The sequence below is a fragment of the Mesocricetus auratus genome, unplaced genomic scaffold (assembly GCF_017639785.1).
Source record: "Mesocricetus auratus isolate SY011 unplaced genomic scaffold, BCM_Maur_2.0 Super-Scaffold_6730, whole genome shotgun sequence".
NCBI classification, from domain to species: domain Eukaryota; kingdom Metazoa; phylum Chordata; class Mammalia; order Rodentia; family Cricetidae; genus Mesocricetus; species Mesocricetus auratus.
This window is the reverse complement of record NW_024429184.1, coordinates 98,813,098-98,829,426: the sequence shown is the minus strand read 5'-3', so window position 1 is coordinate 98,829,426 and position 16,329 is coordinate 98,813,098. Positions and strand designations below refer to the sequence as shown.

The following is a 16,329-nucleotide window of genomic DNA, read 5'->3' as shown; positions in this document are numbered from 1 at the left end:
AGATATATTCTGTTTGTTAGCATAAGATAGATTGAATCCTGGAAAATAAAGCCAGGATTCAGAATGGTTAAAACCTCAAAATACATCTCTGTAATATTGATTATAATTTAGTTATCTCCCCTAGCCATGCTTTCTTTCTTTCACTATTTTTTCACTTTCTTTCCTGGAAGCTTACCCTAGGAAGCTTGTAGTAACCTCCATCCACTCCTTGCCTCCAGAGGACTTGCTCCCTTGGTTAGGTCTACCAGTACTCTCTATTCACTCCACTAACACCTTTGCCTTTGACTACTCCTGCTCAAAGACTTCAAGTGAGTTGTCCAAAACAGAACCATAGGAACTTATTGACCTAGTTAACAGCTCAAGACTGTTCCCCAGCCAGCACTGCCCCCTTCCCAGCTCTCTACAAATCCCTTACAAAACCTTCTCCTTTCTACCCCAAGGATTGGCCCACACCTTTGTCTTTGCCCTGTGACCCCCCTTGGGCTTTTCATTTACCCAAAGGCTCCTTTTATCAAGTGTGATGCTGAGAACTGGTCATAGGTGCTGCAGTCATCTCTGCTCTGTCTTAATTGTCTGTCTTCCATAGGATACATTTAATCTCAGAACTCTCTTTATGGATGTAACAGATCCACCCCAGAACCAGTGAAACTGTGTGTGAGGTACCGCCCAAGGATCCCCAGCTTCTTTTCCTTCTAAAGCTGGTGTTCATTTTGACCTTTCTCATCAACCTTCACAGCTTACATGGATTTCCATTCCCTTTTAAGTCCTGGGAAGCCACTTCTAACTTGATTTGTTTGGCAAATAGCCATATATTCCTTATCACTTTCCCATTTAATGAATTTGAGGTCCCAAGGGCAGAGACCATGACTTCCTTACAGGTTACAAAAGGTCCTATACTTTCCAGAATATGGGCCTGAAATGATTCTTGTTTATGAATTTCCCCCATGTATTGTGGGTGAGGGGGTTCCTGGGTACACTGTAGTAGGATTCCTAAGGTTGATGATTGCTGGGCCACCGGGATCTTCTCCAAACTGTTCCTCAATTGTGGGGTTGACTTGTTAAGTAAATGGAGCTGTAGCCCACGGTTCCCCTAACAGACTATTTTTGTCCTAACCACAGCACACATCAGGCTATGCTGCTCAATTTGTGGCATTTTCTGTGTGGGTTGTGAGCTGCATCATAACCTGTGTCATCAACGCCTTGGATTGTTTGGCTCAAAGTCCCTAAGAAATACTGAAACCACGGTTAAATACTTCCTTTGTACTAATAGGTAGGGGCTCAAGGGTACTTGCTACTCAATTATGTTTATAAAATAGGGTTTGATAATGATAGTTTCCTTTTACTAATGTTGGCAGCTATAAAGATTTAACTGTCCTTCTCGCCAGCATTCTAGGTATACCGTGAGACAACCATAGAGCTTGCTAATCTTATTGAGAATATCTGTATTATGTCACAGGACTGGATTTAAGCAAGCTAATACAAATAATAACCCCTTCCCCACCAAAAAAGAAACAAAAATATTAGGCATAGTAAATATAGAACTTAAAAGAGTGGTTATGCTTGGGCAACAGAATATACTGCTGGCATAACTAGCTTTGTGTAATAGTTCTTAAACGTTCCCCAAGGGTCCATGTCTTAAAGACTTATTCTTAAACGGAACACCATGAAGAAGCAGCAGAACCTTTGAGGGGTGAGGCCTTGTTATTGGGGGTGCGTCCTTGAGATGGATGTGGGACCCTGATGTATCTCCCTTTCATGCCGTGCTGTGGGCTAAGTAACCTCTGTCATGTGCTCCTGCCGTGAGGTTCTATGCTTCCGAAGGCCTAAGAGGCTAATAATCAGTTATTAGCTGAAGCCTCTAAAACTGTGAGCCGAAGCCATCCTGACCTTTGCTTGCTGATCAGCCTTGATGGTGACAACAGAGCTCAGGACAGTGACCTCCACACTCCTTTTTGCCTGCTCAGTCGCGTTTCCATGGAGGTCCTCATGTGTGCTTGTTCTCAGGACAACCAGCAGACATTACTGGCTTAGTATCAACACACTGAAGCTGGTCTGTGGCTACTCTGTCCACTGTCATGGGTTGTGAGACACACTGCCCATCTCCAGCTGAGCCATGTGGGAACTAACTGCAGACAATTGGTAAAGAAAACGATTGAAAGACCAGAGAAAAGAGCGGCTCTTAGTATGGGGAGTGGGTGAGGGGGGCAACCGATGGTGGGAAAATGAGCATAATCAAGAAATTAATTTAGGATAAGAAGCTTGGTGCGAGAGCACCCAAGTTATGTCTATGTGCAATTAATGATTCTAGGATGGTAATACATTTTAGAGCCACAAGGGTTATCTAGAATCATTTATTCCTCTGTTGTTACAAACATAAATTAGTAAGTCAACACCCCATTACTTATTTCTCCTTGACACACTGATAAAGAAATAGCCTATTATTAGAACCCACACTCCAGTGTATGGTTTTTATTCACCCTGATTATTTATGATGGCTTCTGTGTTTGAACAAGCAAAGTTCCAAGGCAGCAAGAGTTAACTCTGCAGACGGTTTCTTCACCCTAATAGCAGCGTTTTAGCAAGGCTAATCAGCGGTACTGATTTTCTGTTTTGATTTTTCCAGAATAATTAAGTGAATGATCTGAGATGCAATCAAGTTTGGCACTAGGGGGTTCATGCAAATGACTTATTTTTTTTCTACATTTAAAATTTTGTTAAATGGAATTGTAAAGAAAGTATTTGAAAATGATGACTAAGTGGGTGAGGGTAACTTAACACCCAAATTTGGAGTCTTAAATATATTCAAAATGTCTATTCTAATGAATTAACTCTCCACTTTGTTAGCCTTGTCAATGAAAATGATGCTTTTTATAAAATGTGCTTTTTCAATTTTGAAAGAAAAAATATTGGAAAGTTTTAATATAATATGATGACACAAAATAGGACAATTAAGGAGAGACTGTATTGAGCTTTTCCTCCTTCAAACTAGGCAGAAAAAGAAGAGGTGCTCAACAGCCATTCCCAAATCTATAGAAGAAAATGAATACAATATAGAAAATATATGAAATGCTCTATTATCATCTTATCCAGAGTGCAGATCGGTGCTTTCAGTAAACAAGTTAGAACAAAGGAACAACCCAGGCCTCTGACTATAGTGAAATCTCATGTTTCTATAGCAATCTATAGTTTATTAGCATATTTATGAGATCTCGTCTTTCCTCACTGCACACAAAACATTTAAATGATTTTCCCAAACAGTTTCAGCCAGTTAGGTGCATCTGAACAATTACTGCATCTTGATCCAACAGTTGTTCTAGATTCTAGGACACATCATCCTGGAAGTCAATGGTGTTCTAATGCTAGTTAGGAAAATGCTTTGTGATGAGGAGACCATGTTTTTATGTACACAAACACACAAGCACAAACAAGCCTTTCTAAAACTGATACTTTAATTTTATACATTTTTTGTTTTAGTAAACTTACATGTAATGCTTTTTGTGATACCATTCTTAAATATTTATTTTGCTTTTAATTTTTTTAGACAAATTTTTAATTCAGTCACGTGTATGTGTGTGTGCCTATGTCTGCATATAAACCTCTTAATGTACTGATATTTTCCCTTACACAAATGCCACCAGCAACCTGCCTTTTCATAATCTGGATGCTGAATTTTAAAAGCAAAGAGGGAATGAGACAACAGCTTGATTGGTGAAGGAGTTACTGTTTAGATATGAAGACCCTAGTTTACCATCCTAGCAGCCAGACCCGGTTGCTGCCAAGGACCATGTCTGGGTCCATGGTCCTACAGTGATTGGAGTCTGTGTTGAAGTCCAAGGCCCGTGTTGCCTGCAAAGGTCACACAAAGTCCAGGGTTGGGGCTACAACCTGAGGTCTTGGGGGTGTCTGGGGGCCATGCTGCTGCCATAGTCATCCTGATCTGAGGGGCCAGTGCTTCCACCCAGAGCCAGGATGTCATCCGGCCTAAGCTGCTGCCAAGGGTCATGTCTGGGTCCATGGTCTAGGTGCAGCTGGATTCTATAAAGATATCTGTGGTCTGTGTCACCTCAGGGGGCCACAGGACCAACGTCTGATGAAATCAGAGGGCCATGCTGAGCCACTCCTGCCCTTCATTGGCCATGAGAAAACTGGCTCTACCTATTTCTGGACAATGTAGCATTCGAGCTGGCTCTGATCCTCACTCAGGAGAGATGGCCCCACCCTTCTCCATGGGTGTGGGAGAACAGATCCCGATGGGATGGGCATAGGGAAGCTGGCTTTGCCCCCTTGCCTCAAGTGGGTGGCCCTAGTGTTCAGTAATGACAGGCTCAGCTAACACCCAGGCCCACTGCCAGGCCTTGGGTTGACCTGCCCTAACAGCTGCCCCATCTAGGACCTGCTGGAGCTTGTAAAGGGACTGGTCCCATGGAACAATACCCACAGGATCGACATGACTTGGGGTAGCTGTGGGATGTCCCAGAGAAGTTTCTGTGAGGATCCAGTGATGATGGTGTACCAGAAACCAGAGGCCTTGAACTAGATCACTGACTCATTGGAATGAACATGTGCTAGGAAAGCTGATTGGACAAAAGGGCGTATGTGTGACACACCACTCTCAATGCCACTAGAAAAATGAAGAGGTGTTGGATGGATGGAGAAGCATTGACGTTTTGGGGAGGGTTGCTTTGTTCTTGTTTTTGTTTGATTATTTTAAAATTTTCTTTTGGGGGGTCATTGCAGGAGTGAGGGAGAGGATATGGGGCGACTGGGAGGTGAGCGGAATTAGGGGTCATGATGTGAAATTCCCAAAGAATCACTAAAGAAATTATGTTAAAACATAAAACAATCCTAGCACCAAGGTAAAACTCTGAGACAGTGCTTGCTTGTAATCCCACCTTCAGGAGGCAGAGACAGGTGGACGGCTAGGACTCACTGACCTGCCAGCCAGCCTAGCCGAATCCTAGTGAGAGACCCTATCTATAAAAACAAGGCAGAAGTCTCCTAAGGAAGGACACTTGAGGTTGGTACACACACACACACACACACACACACACGCACACACACACCTACCCACAAATAAGTAAACAACAACAACAACAAAATAACTTAAACAAAGAGACCAAAGCAAGGAGGAGGTGACTACAGTCTGTCTTGTTGGCCAGTCTCTCCCAGGGAATATTTGCTTCAGGTGCAAAGGACAGAAACTGGAAGATTCACGACACAAATTACACACTGAAAGAGAACACACAGAGACTTTCTTTTTCTTGGCAGTTCTGTTAGCACGCAGCAATTTCTAACTTTACAGACTAAACAGTTCTAATTGGTAAATGGATGGTTTGATTTGAGATGGTGGCTCAGGAGATAAACTTCCCAATTTGGGGTAATTGTTTATGAGTCATTGGCAGATTACTGTTAACCAGCCTTCATTTTGTCTTTGAGGGAAAAAAATGAAATTGAGTGTGCATGTTTCACACTTCACTGAAGGGAAATACTTATTGTGATAAAGAGAGACTATGGGGCAGAGGAAAACTCTCTTTGCTTATTTGTTACAACCAACTAGGCACAAGGTTTTTTCTCTTTCTGTTGGTTGAGGGAAACCCTAACCACACAGTGTCTTCAGCTGTAAAATGGGGACGGTCAGAGTCCCTGCGTCCTGGGCAAGTTACTGTGAAGATGTAGTCATTGTCATAAAGGCCTCAGTGCTGTGTGTAGCCTACAGTAGCTGAGAGGAAATGGGTCAGTCGCTGTCATGCTCAGTGTGAGTCATTGTCCCATTCTCCATAGAAGAGCTTCTTACATTATATGACAATGAGCTGCAAGGCCCACAGCTTCATAATGGGAGACTATGAGAAGTATCATTAATTTGTACTGATTCATAAGTCATAGTTCGGCTACTTGATTAGGCTTCAAATATTGGAATTATTTAGTGACTACTCTTTTACAAGATTTCACAGCCTCTCTTGATGGCTTACACCATGCTTAATTATCCTGAAAATTCATGATGTTTTCCTTCATCCTTAAATACTTTCCTCTTGATTTCTCTCTTGTGGAGTCAGAGATGGTTAACTTGTTAGAATAGAATGCGCTTAAAGCATTTGTCTTTGTGGCCCATCTTGATCTTGAAGAACTGAATGTTTCCTCATTCCATCTGTCCTCCTGAATCTGAAGGCTGCATCCTAGCTTATCTTTTAGGGTTTTCTGCTATGCTTATCACTGCTATTATTTATTTATTTAAAGTAACATTATCAACTGTGATGACTCAAGTCTGTAATTTCAGCTGCTTGGGAGGCTAAGGCCGGAAGTTTGTAGGTTCAAAGCCTGCCTTGGCTTCAGAATTAAGTCAAGACTGGTATAGGCAATTTATCAAGAGACTTTCACAATTTTTTTAAAGTTAAGACATGCTGGGAGTGTAGCTTAGAGGCACAGCACTGACCTATCATGCATGAGATGCCAGGCCCAACCCCCAGAATAATAAAACTACAGATAAGCAACAACAACAGAATTATGTAATCTTTTCAAGCCACCAGGTTACTATTGAGTATATTTGGTTCCCCATATGAAAACTTTTTAATGGTGTGAAAAGTTAGCATAACTTCTCAAGATGCCAACTCTCATCCAGAAAACAACTGCTTCGGTCAGGCAATCAGGCCCATTGTTACTAGTTTTTCACAGACAAGACAATGCTTATTTTCCTTGTAATGTTGATGACATAGTGTGCCTACGAAGCCTTTTGTATTGAGTACTAGCAAGTGAAGGAGTGTGTGTGACTTCCTATTGCATATCATTACATCTCTGAAACACTCGTGCCTGGGATAGTCTCTGCCCGGAGTGGAAGGCTGATAAATGCTCATTGGTGGCTTTGCTTGAATACCTAGTAGGAGCTTCAGTCTTAAGATATCCCAGCTGAAACCAGTGGTAGACTGACCAGTTTCCCTAGGAGGGCCAAATCCCAAGTCTTTCTCCTTGGTTATTTCTACATACAGTTTCCAAAGACATGTTGATTCCATCTGCTAAACCTTTTCCAGAGTCGCTCATGTCCCCGGTAACCAGTATTGTTTCCTCGTTCACTCCTGGTGGTCTGTCTGCCCTCTCCTTGCCAGATGTGGATAAAATCACTCTTTCTGCACACTTTAGTAGTGTATAAAGTGAGGACACGACCACTCCGAGGTATGGCTGAGGGGAAGGTTTTTATTGTAGATGTGAGGGAGAGTACAACCAGAGGCATCTGGAAGAGTTCAGAGCATGGAGAGAAAGCAGTAGACTAAACATGGCCAGCAGGCTGGACCACGCCATGAGAGAGGGATGGGGCGAAGGAGAGAGGAAGATCGGAGAGTGTGTGTAGACAAAGGAGACCAAAGCAGAGGGCCAAGAGAAAGTCGAAAGGGAAGACCAAGAAAGCACATGGCCAAAACGACAGGGTTACCTGTGAACGAGAAACTGGGGGAAAGGAAGCCCATGTGCTAGAGAAGTTTGGGCAGGGGAGTGGGTTGAGAAGAGCCAGGATGCCAGCATGGACTCTGTAACAGGGATTTGTGATGCTGAGAGAACCTGGAGGTCAGCTTGCATTTTGGTCTGCTAATAGGTATCAGAGTTAGCCATTTGTTCAGACTTTCTTTGGGGTATGACAAGTAGCTCCTTGTGCTTGGACAAAGCCTCAAACTTTACAATGGCTTACAAAACTACTGTGACATGTCCACAGCCTCCCTCTCTCTCTCTCTCTCTCTCTCTCTCTCTCTCTCTCTCTCTCTCTCTCTCTCTCCAGCTGTTGTCTTTCTCCTACATGAGTTAATTGAGCTCTCTAAATGCCCCCAGCCCTCCTTCACCCCTTCACCCCTTCCTGGGAACTTCTATCTTTTTCTGCCTCCTGCCAGTGTCTGTTTTCCAGGCTTCCAAACGCGTTGCTCTCATATACTTGAACTTCATTTTCTTCAACACCCCATCTAAACAGGTTTACACATTCCCCAGGTATCTGGATTTTTAGAAACTACTGTAAGATAGTTGATTTAGCTTTTATTCAAAAGGTGGAAAAACCAAAGCACCATGTGAAGAAACTTGGGCCATGTCGCCAAGCAACAAAATGGGCAGGGAAGGATACTAGCTGTGCAATTTTGGATATCCGCATTTTTGCCGTGCCTAGGATTGAGTGGCACTCCTTATACATGGAATGAATTGCTTTATGAATCTCAGCCTGAGGCTGAGGTGCCTTTCTCTATACTCAAACCTTTCTCTATACTCAAAGGAGCCTCTGTTTCACCATGCATTCTTGGGACAAGGGAGGCCAGATTCCTCTTTAGGTCAGCTTCTTCCAGAAGGAAATAAGCCTAGTAAGAGAAGCTGTGTTGCTCTGGTGGGTTTCTGTAATGTCAGCTGGCATGGATCAGAAGAGCTTTTGTCACAGAGGCAGTTAATGGTGATCTACACATTTTAGTCACTTGCAAAATGGCTGGCACCCTCACAACATGAGGAATCTCTCTCTCTCCCAGCATGAGAAATCTGGTGACCCAGCTATTTCAATAGGTGGCTTGTGTGTGCTTCAGTCCTAGTGACAACTGGTGCTGAGTCCCATGCCATACTGAAACTGATTCTGTTTGGTGATTTTAATGAAGTGCCTTTATTGTTTTTCTTCCTGCAGATCGCTTTTCAAAGAAAATGGCCATTTCTTCCAACTCATGCCTGGGCCTCATCTGCTCATTGTTATGTTATTGGATGAGGACAGCATCCTCTCTGAATCTGGAAGACCCCAACGTATGCAGCCACTGGGAAAGGTAACTGTTCTGAAAGCAGCCAGAGCCATTTATCCTGTTATCACCACAGGCCCGATGCATAGAATGGAAATTTCAGAAGACACTTTGAAATAACTTTCCTGTGAAAAAAATCAGTCTTAATAAATTGAGTCATGTTACTGTCCTTGGAATGCATATATATATATATTGTGTGTGGGGGGGGAATCATCTGGTTCTAACACATCTACAGTTGTAAGATGGAGGGAAACACTAGTAACTCAACTAGAGTTTGTAAGCGCTTAAGCAAATGTGGTGATTGGAGAAGCTGGACCCATGCTTGAGAATGTTGAGTGAGCAGCATGGTGTAACGTGCTACACTAATACATTGAACTATATGCAATTAAAATGGTTGTACCATGGGTAGCCTGATGGTTTGAGCCAGGCCTGTTCAAGGCCTGGTGTAGCACAGTGCTGCAACCCCAGCTCCTCAGGAGGCTGAGGAAGGAAGATCACAAGTTCAAGCAAGGTCTGCCATCTGTAAAGAGAAGCCTTTTCCTTGAGAGAAGCCTTCCCACCAGCCTGATTCCAGAGCTGCATCAGTCCCAAATAAACACAAGGAGGCTATATTAATTATGAAGCTGTTGGCCTTGCTTGTTTCTTACTGGCTAGCTCTGACTTAAGTAATTACCCCATAATTGTTAATCTAAGTATTTCTCTTACCGGAGAATAGTTCTGGGCTTCCTACCCCACGGCGTTACATCTTGACTCTCTATGTTTCTCCTTCCCAGAGTCTTCCTGGACTCCTAGTCCCTCCTATCTAGATTCCTATTGGCCAGCAGTGCTTTATTGACACAGGACTTCCCCAACAGCCGTCACTACAGAATCAGCTTAAAGTCAGAGTTGGTAATTTAACAAGACCTTGTTGTAAAATGGGAGTGCAGCTAATGTGGGGCAGGACTTCAACTAATAGCACACTTTCCTTGGGTTAAATCCCAAGCATTAAAACAATTGAGGCCTGATTTTTGCATGAACAGGGAAGGCCGAATAGAGGCATGGGGGTATTATCCCCAGAGGTGCTCTGGAAGATGTGAGTGGATAGCAGTTGGAGGGGGCAGTTCTTCTACAGATGGAAGATAGCTTGAAGTTGATGTCTTGCAGATTACCCAGAACTGCAAATAGGACAGTCAGTGGGGCATTAGACGAGGTAGCATCAGGTAGATTATGTGAAGACAGAAGATGGAGTATCGTGGTGGTGGGCAATTCAGGGTAGGAAATATGCAAAACACATAAAACAAGAGGCCACCACCCTCAGGGAGCCCCTAGTTGCCGCTGAAGCAGAAAATGCCAGGCCAAGCGTGCCCTGTGCTGGTGTAGTGTTGGCAGGTGCAGGCTGCACTGCTCTGAGGAGCTGCTTGGGGCCTCAGGGATGGTCTCGATCGTTACCCCCAAAGTAGCAGTTCATCAAAAGGTTTAACCAAGCAGACAATGTTTAGATCTTAGACATCAACATGCATTTCTCTTGGCTGAAGCACAAGCATACCAGTGCTCAGCAGTGTTTCCCTCAGCACCATGATTAACAGAGGTCATAGTGCTAGGAACATACAGGCGTCTTCCACCGGCAATTACATTTTAGAACCAGAGTTTGCTGCCACCTCAGTTGGCAGCATAAAATCTGGGTAACAAAACACGATTATTTTATCAATTAGTGAAGTTACAGATCATGAAACTTTATGCTGTAGAGAAAATAGGTGATATAAGGTTGCATGAGTTTATGGTAGCAACAATGTCATGTAGAATGAAAGGAGCAGGCACCTACTAATTACCTTTATCATCTTAATAGCACCTTCCCCAAGACATTTCAGTATGGAAGTATGCAAAAAATATTTACTAAAATAGTAGGAAAGAGTCTGGGGTACAGGAGTGTATGTGTGTGTGTGTGTGTGTGTGCGTGCGTGCGTGTGCGCGTGCGTGTGCGTGTGCGTGTGTGTGTGTGTGTGTGTGTGTGAGAGAGAGAGAGAGAGAGAGAGAGAGAGAGAGAGAGAGAGAGAGAGAGAGAATATGCATTGCAGCAAACTTTGAACCAGAAGGGACCAACTGGCAGTTAAACATCTTAGTAGTTGGTAGCTTTAGGCATGAGGAACAGTTAAACTTGTGAGATGCTGAGAAGTACAAATCAATGGATCTTGAAAATATCTTAGCTGTGATGTGAAGCTGGTCCACCGGAACCAATGTGTATCATTGCCCATGTGGGAAAACAGTGAAGAGCATATGCGTTCATATCGTTCGATAGCTTGGGCTTAGGAATCAGGCAGAAACACGTGCCTGGGAGTGGCTGGGAATTTAGCACTGGGATGTTTAGTGTTGGGATCTTTCAGCCAGAACCTTTTGGATGACCAGATTTGACTTGATTTCTTACCCATATTAAACAACACTGTCAACACACCATTGTCTTGTCTTGTTGACCGGGGATAATTCCCACTGTATGGGACTTATGTGTGGCCATCTACTCAGTAGACAATTATTGAAAAGTGGGCACACCTTCTGGTAGTGATTGAGATGGCCAAATATGGATGTGGGCTTTCACAGTGAGAGATACAGGCCACTGTAGTCTCTACACTTAGTAGAAACTGGAGTCAACCCTGAAATCATCACTATGAGGGAAGGAGACAATGGGAGCCCCCGGGGACATGCGTTTACTACATCTACTACAAAGAAGGGGCAACAACCACAACATCCTTGTTGATAAATGTTTTCTTTTAAGCTGATGATTCCTAGAAAATGTATTTTTTAAAAAATGTATTCATAAAAGTAAAAACCATTAGGTCAATTAAAATGACCAAATGAAGGGCCTTTGTGGCTTAGTGGCTAAAGAAACCTGTGCCAAGCCTGGAGTCCCAGGGTCGATCCCCAGAATCCATATGGTGAAAGGAGAAAACCAATCTCTACCGTCTGTCCTCCAAACTCCATATTACCATGTGCATGTACACATACACACACACACACACGTGTACACACACACACACGTATACACACACTCATATACACAGACACACACACACATGCACTCACACACATATATACATAAACATACACTCACACTCATGCACACACATATATACATGCTACATACAGATATACTTGTAAAAATTTGTGAAGGCACAGGCAGTACATATATTTTGAAAAAATGAAATGAGGAGACTAGTTCCAAGGACATGTTCTTGGGAGTAGGGTTTGAGTGGGTCTCATGGTAGACTGTTTTGCAATGAAAACCACCTGTACCCTGAGGTTTAGAGCCAGGAAATGGAGCCTGCTTTCCCAGTGTGTCCTTGTAGAAGATGTGCTCTCAGGCTCCATCAGTCATATGGGGTCAAAATCTGCATCTTAACAGGATCCCCTGGAGTCTGTGTAGACCTTCACCCTGGAGAAAAGCAGGAATACAAACCCTTCGTCAGGTCCTGTTAGCTGCATCTTCATTGATTTCTGAACATTTTCTTTCAGACAGCGCCATGCCTTGTTTTACTATGGTGACTATGGTTTTAGGGTGTTGCAGATAAAACAAAGGAGAGAAAGTTAAATCCTGCAAAACGTGCAAGGGGAGCCCGTGAGTGAAGGAACCCTGCACAGCATCCTGTTGGAAAGCCAGTAACTCTGAACCCCTTGTCTCCCTCTCACCCCTGGGCTTCAGTTCCAGCTTTTCCATCTCCATTCCTATGAAGATGGCATGAAGGAGGAGCAATGGCTCCTTTCCCAAAGCCCCAATTAGTAATACAGAAGTGGTAGTAATTGAATCAGCAGTACTGAAGCGAGATGAGAGAAGAAATGAGGATTATTACCATATCTGATTAAAGTAACACGGTAATTCAGGCAGATAAAATGTAATTAACCACTTTGGAATGTGCCCAAGTGATGATGGCTTGCCCCCCTCCTGTTCTGTGACCTTAAATTAATTCCTGCTGGGGTTTCTCCCTTGTGATGCCTAATAGGTTAAAATCATGATGATATGTTTCTGTGTGTTTGAGGAGGTTAAACAAACAAGCCACAGAAAGCAGAGGGGTACAATTCCTTCAGCAGAGGGGTTCCTGCTCCCCACTTGGGTTTGCAGCCTGGAGTGCTCTGGGGTGGCATCCGAGAGGGGACAATGTGAGAGGGGCATGGTTTGTCAAGGCCTGATGCCGGTTGTCAGGGCTGACTCGTGACTGGCTCACCAGCATTGGGAGCTCCTGTTCCCTGTGATGGGAAGTAGACCAGATGGAAATGTACTAGACAATGCAGACTCGGCTTTCCTCGTCTTCCAGGCCTTTTCAGAGCAGCTCCTGGTCAGTGTGGTGGCCTGGACTGCTAGCTGAGGAGATAGCAGGGTTCAAACATCACTTGACCAAGGCATAGTGATGAGGGGGGTGTTGGGAGAGGTGGGCCACTTTGCAGACATTCTCCTTCCTGACGTCAGCATACAGCTTCCAGCCAGTGTGCCCACTGAGAAGTGGCAGCCTATTTGCCCAATGACAGATAATAACAGAGTTAAGTGTAACCACCGACAGAGACTATTTGTGACCATGGGGAAAAGCTTGCAATGTGATCTCAGGTTTCAAACGTGTATGCATTGTGTGATTATAATGTAAGAAAATTCAAAGCCCTCAAACTAACCTCCAAAGACCACAAAGGACAGCGTGTTTCTGGGGACACAGTTGTTACAGAATTCTCTCATTCTCATTTTAAAAGTTTGTTTTCCAAATTTCATAGTGTGCTTTAGAATTTCTTTAAAACTGGAAGAGGAAGGAGTAGAGAGACGGCCCAGTCAGTAGAGGTCTTACTGCTCATGCCTGAGCTAGGCCTGAGTCCATCCCAGCACCCATGTAAAAAGCACAGCATGGTGGTCGTATGTGCTTCCACATACAAACACAGCTTCCACCTCAAAGGAATAAAAGTTCATTTTGGGCCAAAATCTGAGTGATCATGGCCTAGGAACACACATCCCAAATTTCATTATTCCAAGGTGGAAGCAGTTTCATGAAATTTTTATTGCAATAGAACAAAATAAGTCACAAACGAGGGCATTTAAAAATACGTATTCCATCACATCATTTGGGGGAGGGCCAAGGCCCTGCTTTCCATATCTGGGCTGCAATACAATTCCTCCATAGGAAATGGGCTCCCCCGTGGAGGATCTCACTATCCCTGGGGAGTGGGTGGTGGGTGGGCTGGGGGATCGGTGGGAAGCATGGGAAGATGGGAGGGGGAGGGAATGGGGGGATGGATATGTAAATAAGAGAGTCTCTAAATATTAAAAAATCAATTTTCAGAAAAAATAACATATCCCTAGATACTACATTGCAGTATGCTAAAAGAAATATATATCATATATGTGTGAACTATAAATACATGCGTGTGTGTGTATATATATATACGAATATATATGTATATCAAACATTACGATTATCTCATGTATCTGCCATTGACATGCAGGTATAAAACAATCGCGGAGACCAGTTTGAGACCTGTTTTTGAGGTGACCATTGTGCAGCCTTTCCAACCAGGTCCCCCCATGTCTAACCTGAAATCTTCGTGTTAGAAATTGAAGTTAGAAGTTAGAACCTCTTCCTCTTGTCCATTCTCGTGTTGGTATTTCTTGTTAATGAACTCAGACTAGGGATTGCCCTGCAAGCAAGTCAGTGATGGCATCACATTTTGTTGTTGTGCAGATTTTAATGGAGACTTAATGCCAACAAAGCAAACCTTCTGGAAAAGAAAATTCTCCTGATTTTCCTGTAGGCACACATTATACCCTGGGGCATGCAGAAGGCTTCCGATGAACGAGTACAGAATTGAGTGTCCAGAGTTCTTTATATTCCCTTCTTCCCAGTGGAAACAGGATCCCATGTTTCCGGTCTCCCGAGAAGGCATTAGTGGAGTGTAAAGGAGAAGGGCATGCTTGGAAGGTAGCGAGCTGCTGGTGTTTCAGGCTGACTGCCTGTTTATATATTCATAGCCGAATGTAAAGGACTCATGGTAGCCTTCGTTTCTGTGTCCTGTGCGGTCTTCTGCTGCCTGGGAAGCTGGGCCAGCATGTGAAGGCCAAGTGCTCCAATTGTTCTGATGTTTTCAAAATAATCAGTGAAATGTAGTCGGTTCTGAATACTGGGATTGTATCTCTGCTTATTAACCTTGTTGTTTGTCTGCTGACTTACGGTGAGAACCTTTTATGAAAGGCCTTTGTTGTGCATGGAATCCTGGGATGAGAGCGGTGAATCAAGAACAGAAAGACACAGAGATATGTTTTGAAGTTTGGGAAGATTATCCTAGCGTGGACAGGAAAAGGATTTCCATTGCAATGTGTAACGTGGACACTTGTCTTTTTCTTTATTGCTAATATTTGTCTTTGGGCTGTGCTGGTTCAATCTAAAACCTATGTAAACATGAATATTCTCTGTTAAAAGCCAGTGTGAGAGCTGGCATGTAGGTTCAAGGCATGAATTCAATCTTTGCCAAAGAAAAAACCATTTGGGGCTGTAAACAATGATAGTTTAGCCTCTGTTTTGTTTGTTTGTTTTGTTTTGTTTTGCTCTTTTTAAAATGTGAGGATCATATCACTAACATAAAAGTAGAGCAATGCTGATTCCTGTTTTATTCTTGTCTTTTCTTTTCAGCTACTCAGTGACCGTGCAGGAGTCATACCCGCATCCCTTTGATCAGATTTACTACACGAGCTGTACTGACATCCTGAACTGGTTTAAATGCACACGGCACAGGTAACGGAAGCTTGGATTTGTGTCTGAGCTTGGCTGTGTGGAAATGGACTCAGATACAATCACAGATACCACCTTCTTTAGAAAGTGTACCCACACATCCAGAGAGAAGTTGTTGAGGGCTTTGATTCCAAGCCCAGGGGACGGCAAAAGGCTGACATAGTCCAAGACCTTTGTGGATTTACAGTCTAACTATTGGTGACACATTTACTCTCCTTCCTGTGGTTAGAAAAAACCTCATCCAGTTCATTTATTGAGGATGACTGTGGAAGACACTCTCTTTTTTTCATTTTATTCATTTTTTTGGGAATTTTTATGCAGCATTTTTATTATATTTTCCCATGCTCCATTTCCCCTCAGATCTCACTTACCCAACTTCATGTTATTTCTCTAGGAGGGGAGGGAGAGGGAGCTGGGATTGACATGTGAAGCAAACTTGTTTCCAATTTAAATAAATTTAAAAAATTCCCTAAAAATAAAGAGAAAAACAAACAGACAAAAAACAAAGAGAGAGATCCACTAAGAAATCATGGAATCCCATGGACATGCAGAAGACTTGCACAGGTTCAAGCCTGATGAATTCCTAGCAAAGGGGAGGGGATAGGCACAACATCCCACCCCAAGAAGAAGCTGTTTGCAAATAGCCACTGAGAGAGAGGAAATCAGTTGTCTTAAATGGGTTGACACTGGGTGTATGAACTCTACTCCAGGGCACACCCATGCTCTGGAGAAGTTCGCTAGCACAAATTGGAGACATTTTCCTTTGTCCATCATCAGATAGCAAGAAATGCATGCCTCAGTGTCTGTTTCTAGTTGGGTATTTCACTAAGTTTCTGTTGAAATTTAATCTTTAAATAAGATAGGCT

General features: G+C 43.3%; 1 protein-coding gene across 1 annotated transcript in view; it reads left to right on the top strand.

Moving 5' to 3' along the window:
• The window catches only part of Megf10 (multiple EGF like domains 10), a 149,424-nt gene that overhangs the window by 34,244 nt on the left and 98,851 nt on the right, over positions 1–16,329 (top strand). Inside the window, exons 2-3 of the mRNA XM_040741797.1 lie at positions 8,630–8,762; positions 15,365–15,466. Of these exons, the coding sequence (XP_040597731.1) occupies positions 8,647–8,762; positions 15,365–15,466 (218 nt within the window). The 5' untranslated portion in view covers positions 8,630–8,646. The remainder of the gene's footprint in view (positions 1–8,629; positions 8,763–15,364; positions 15,467–16,329) is intronic.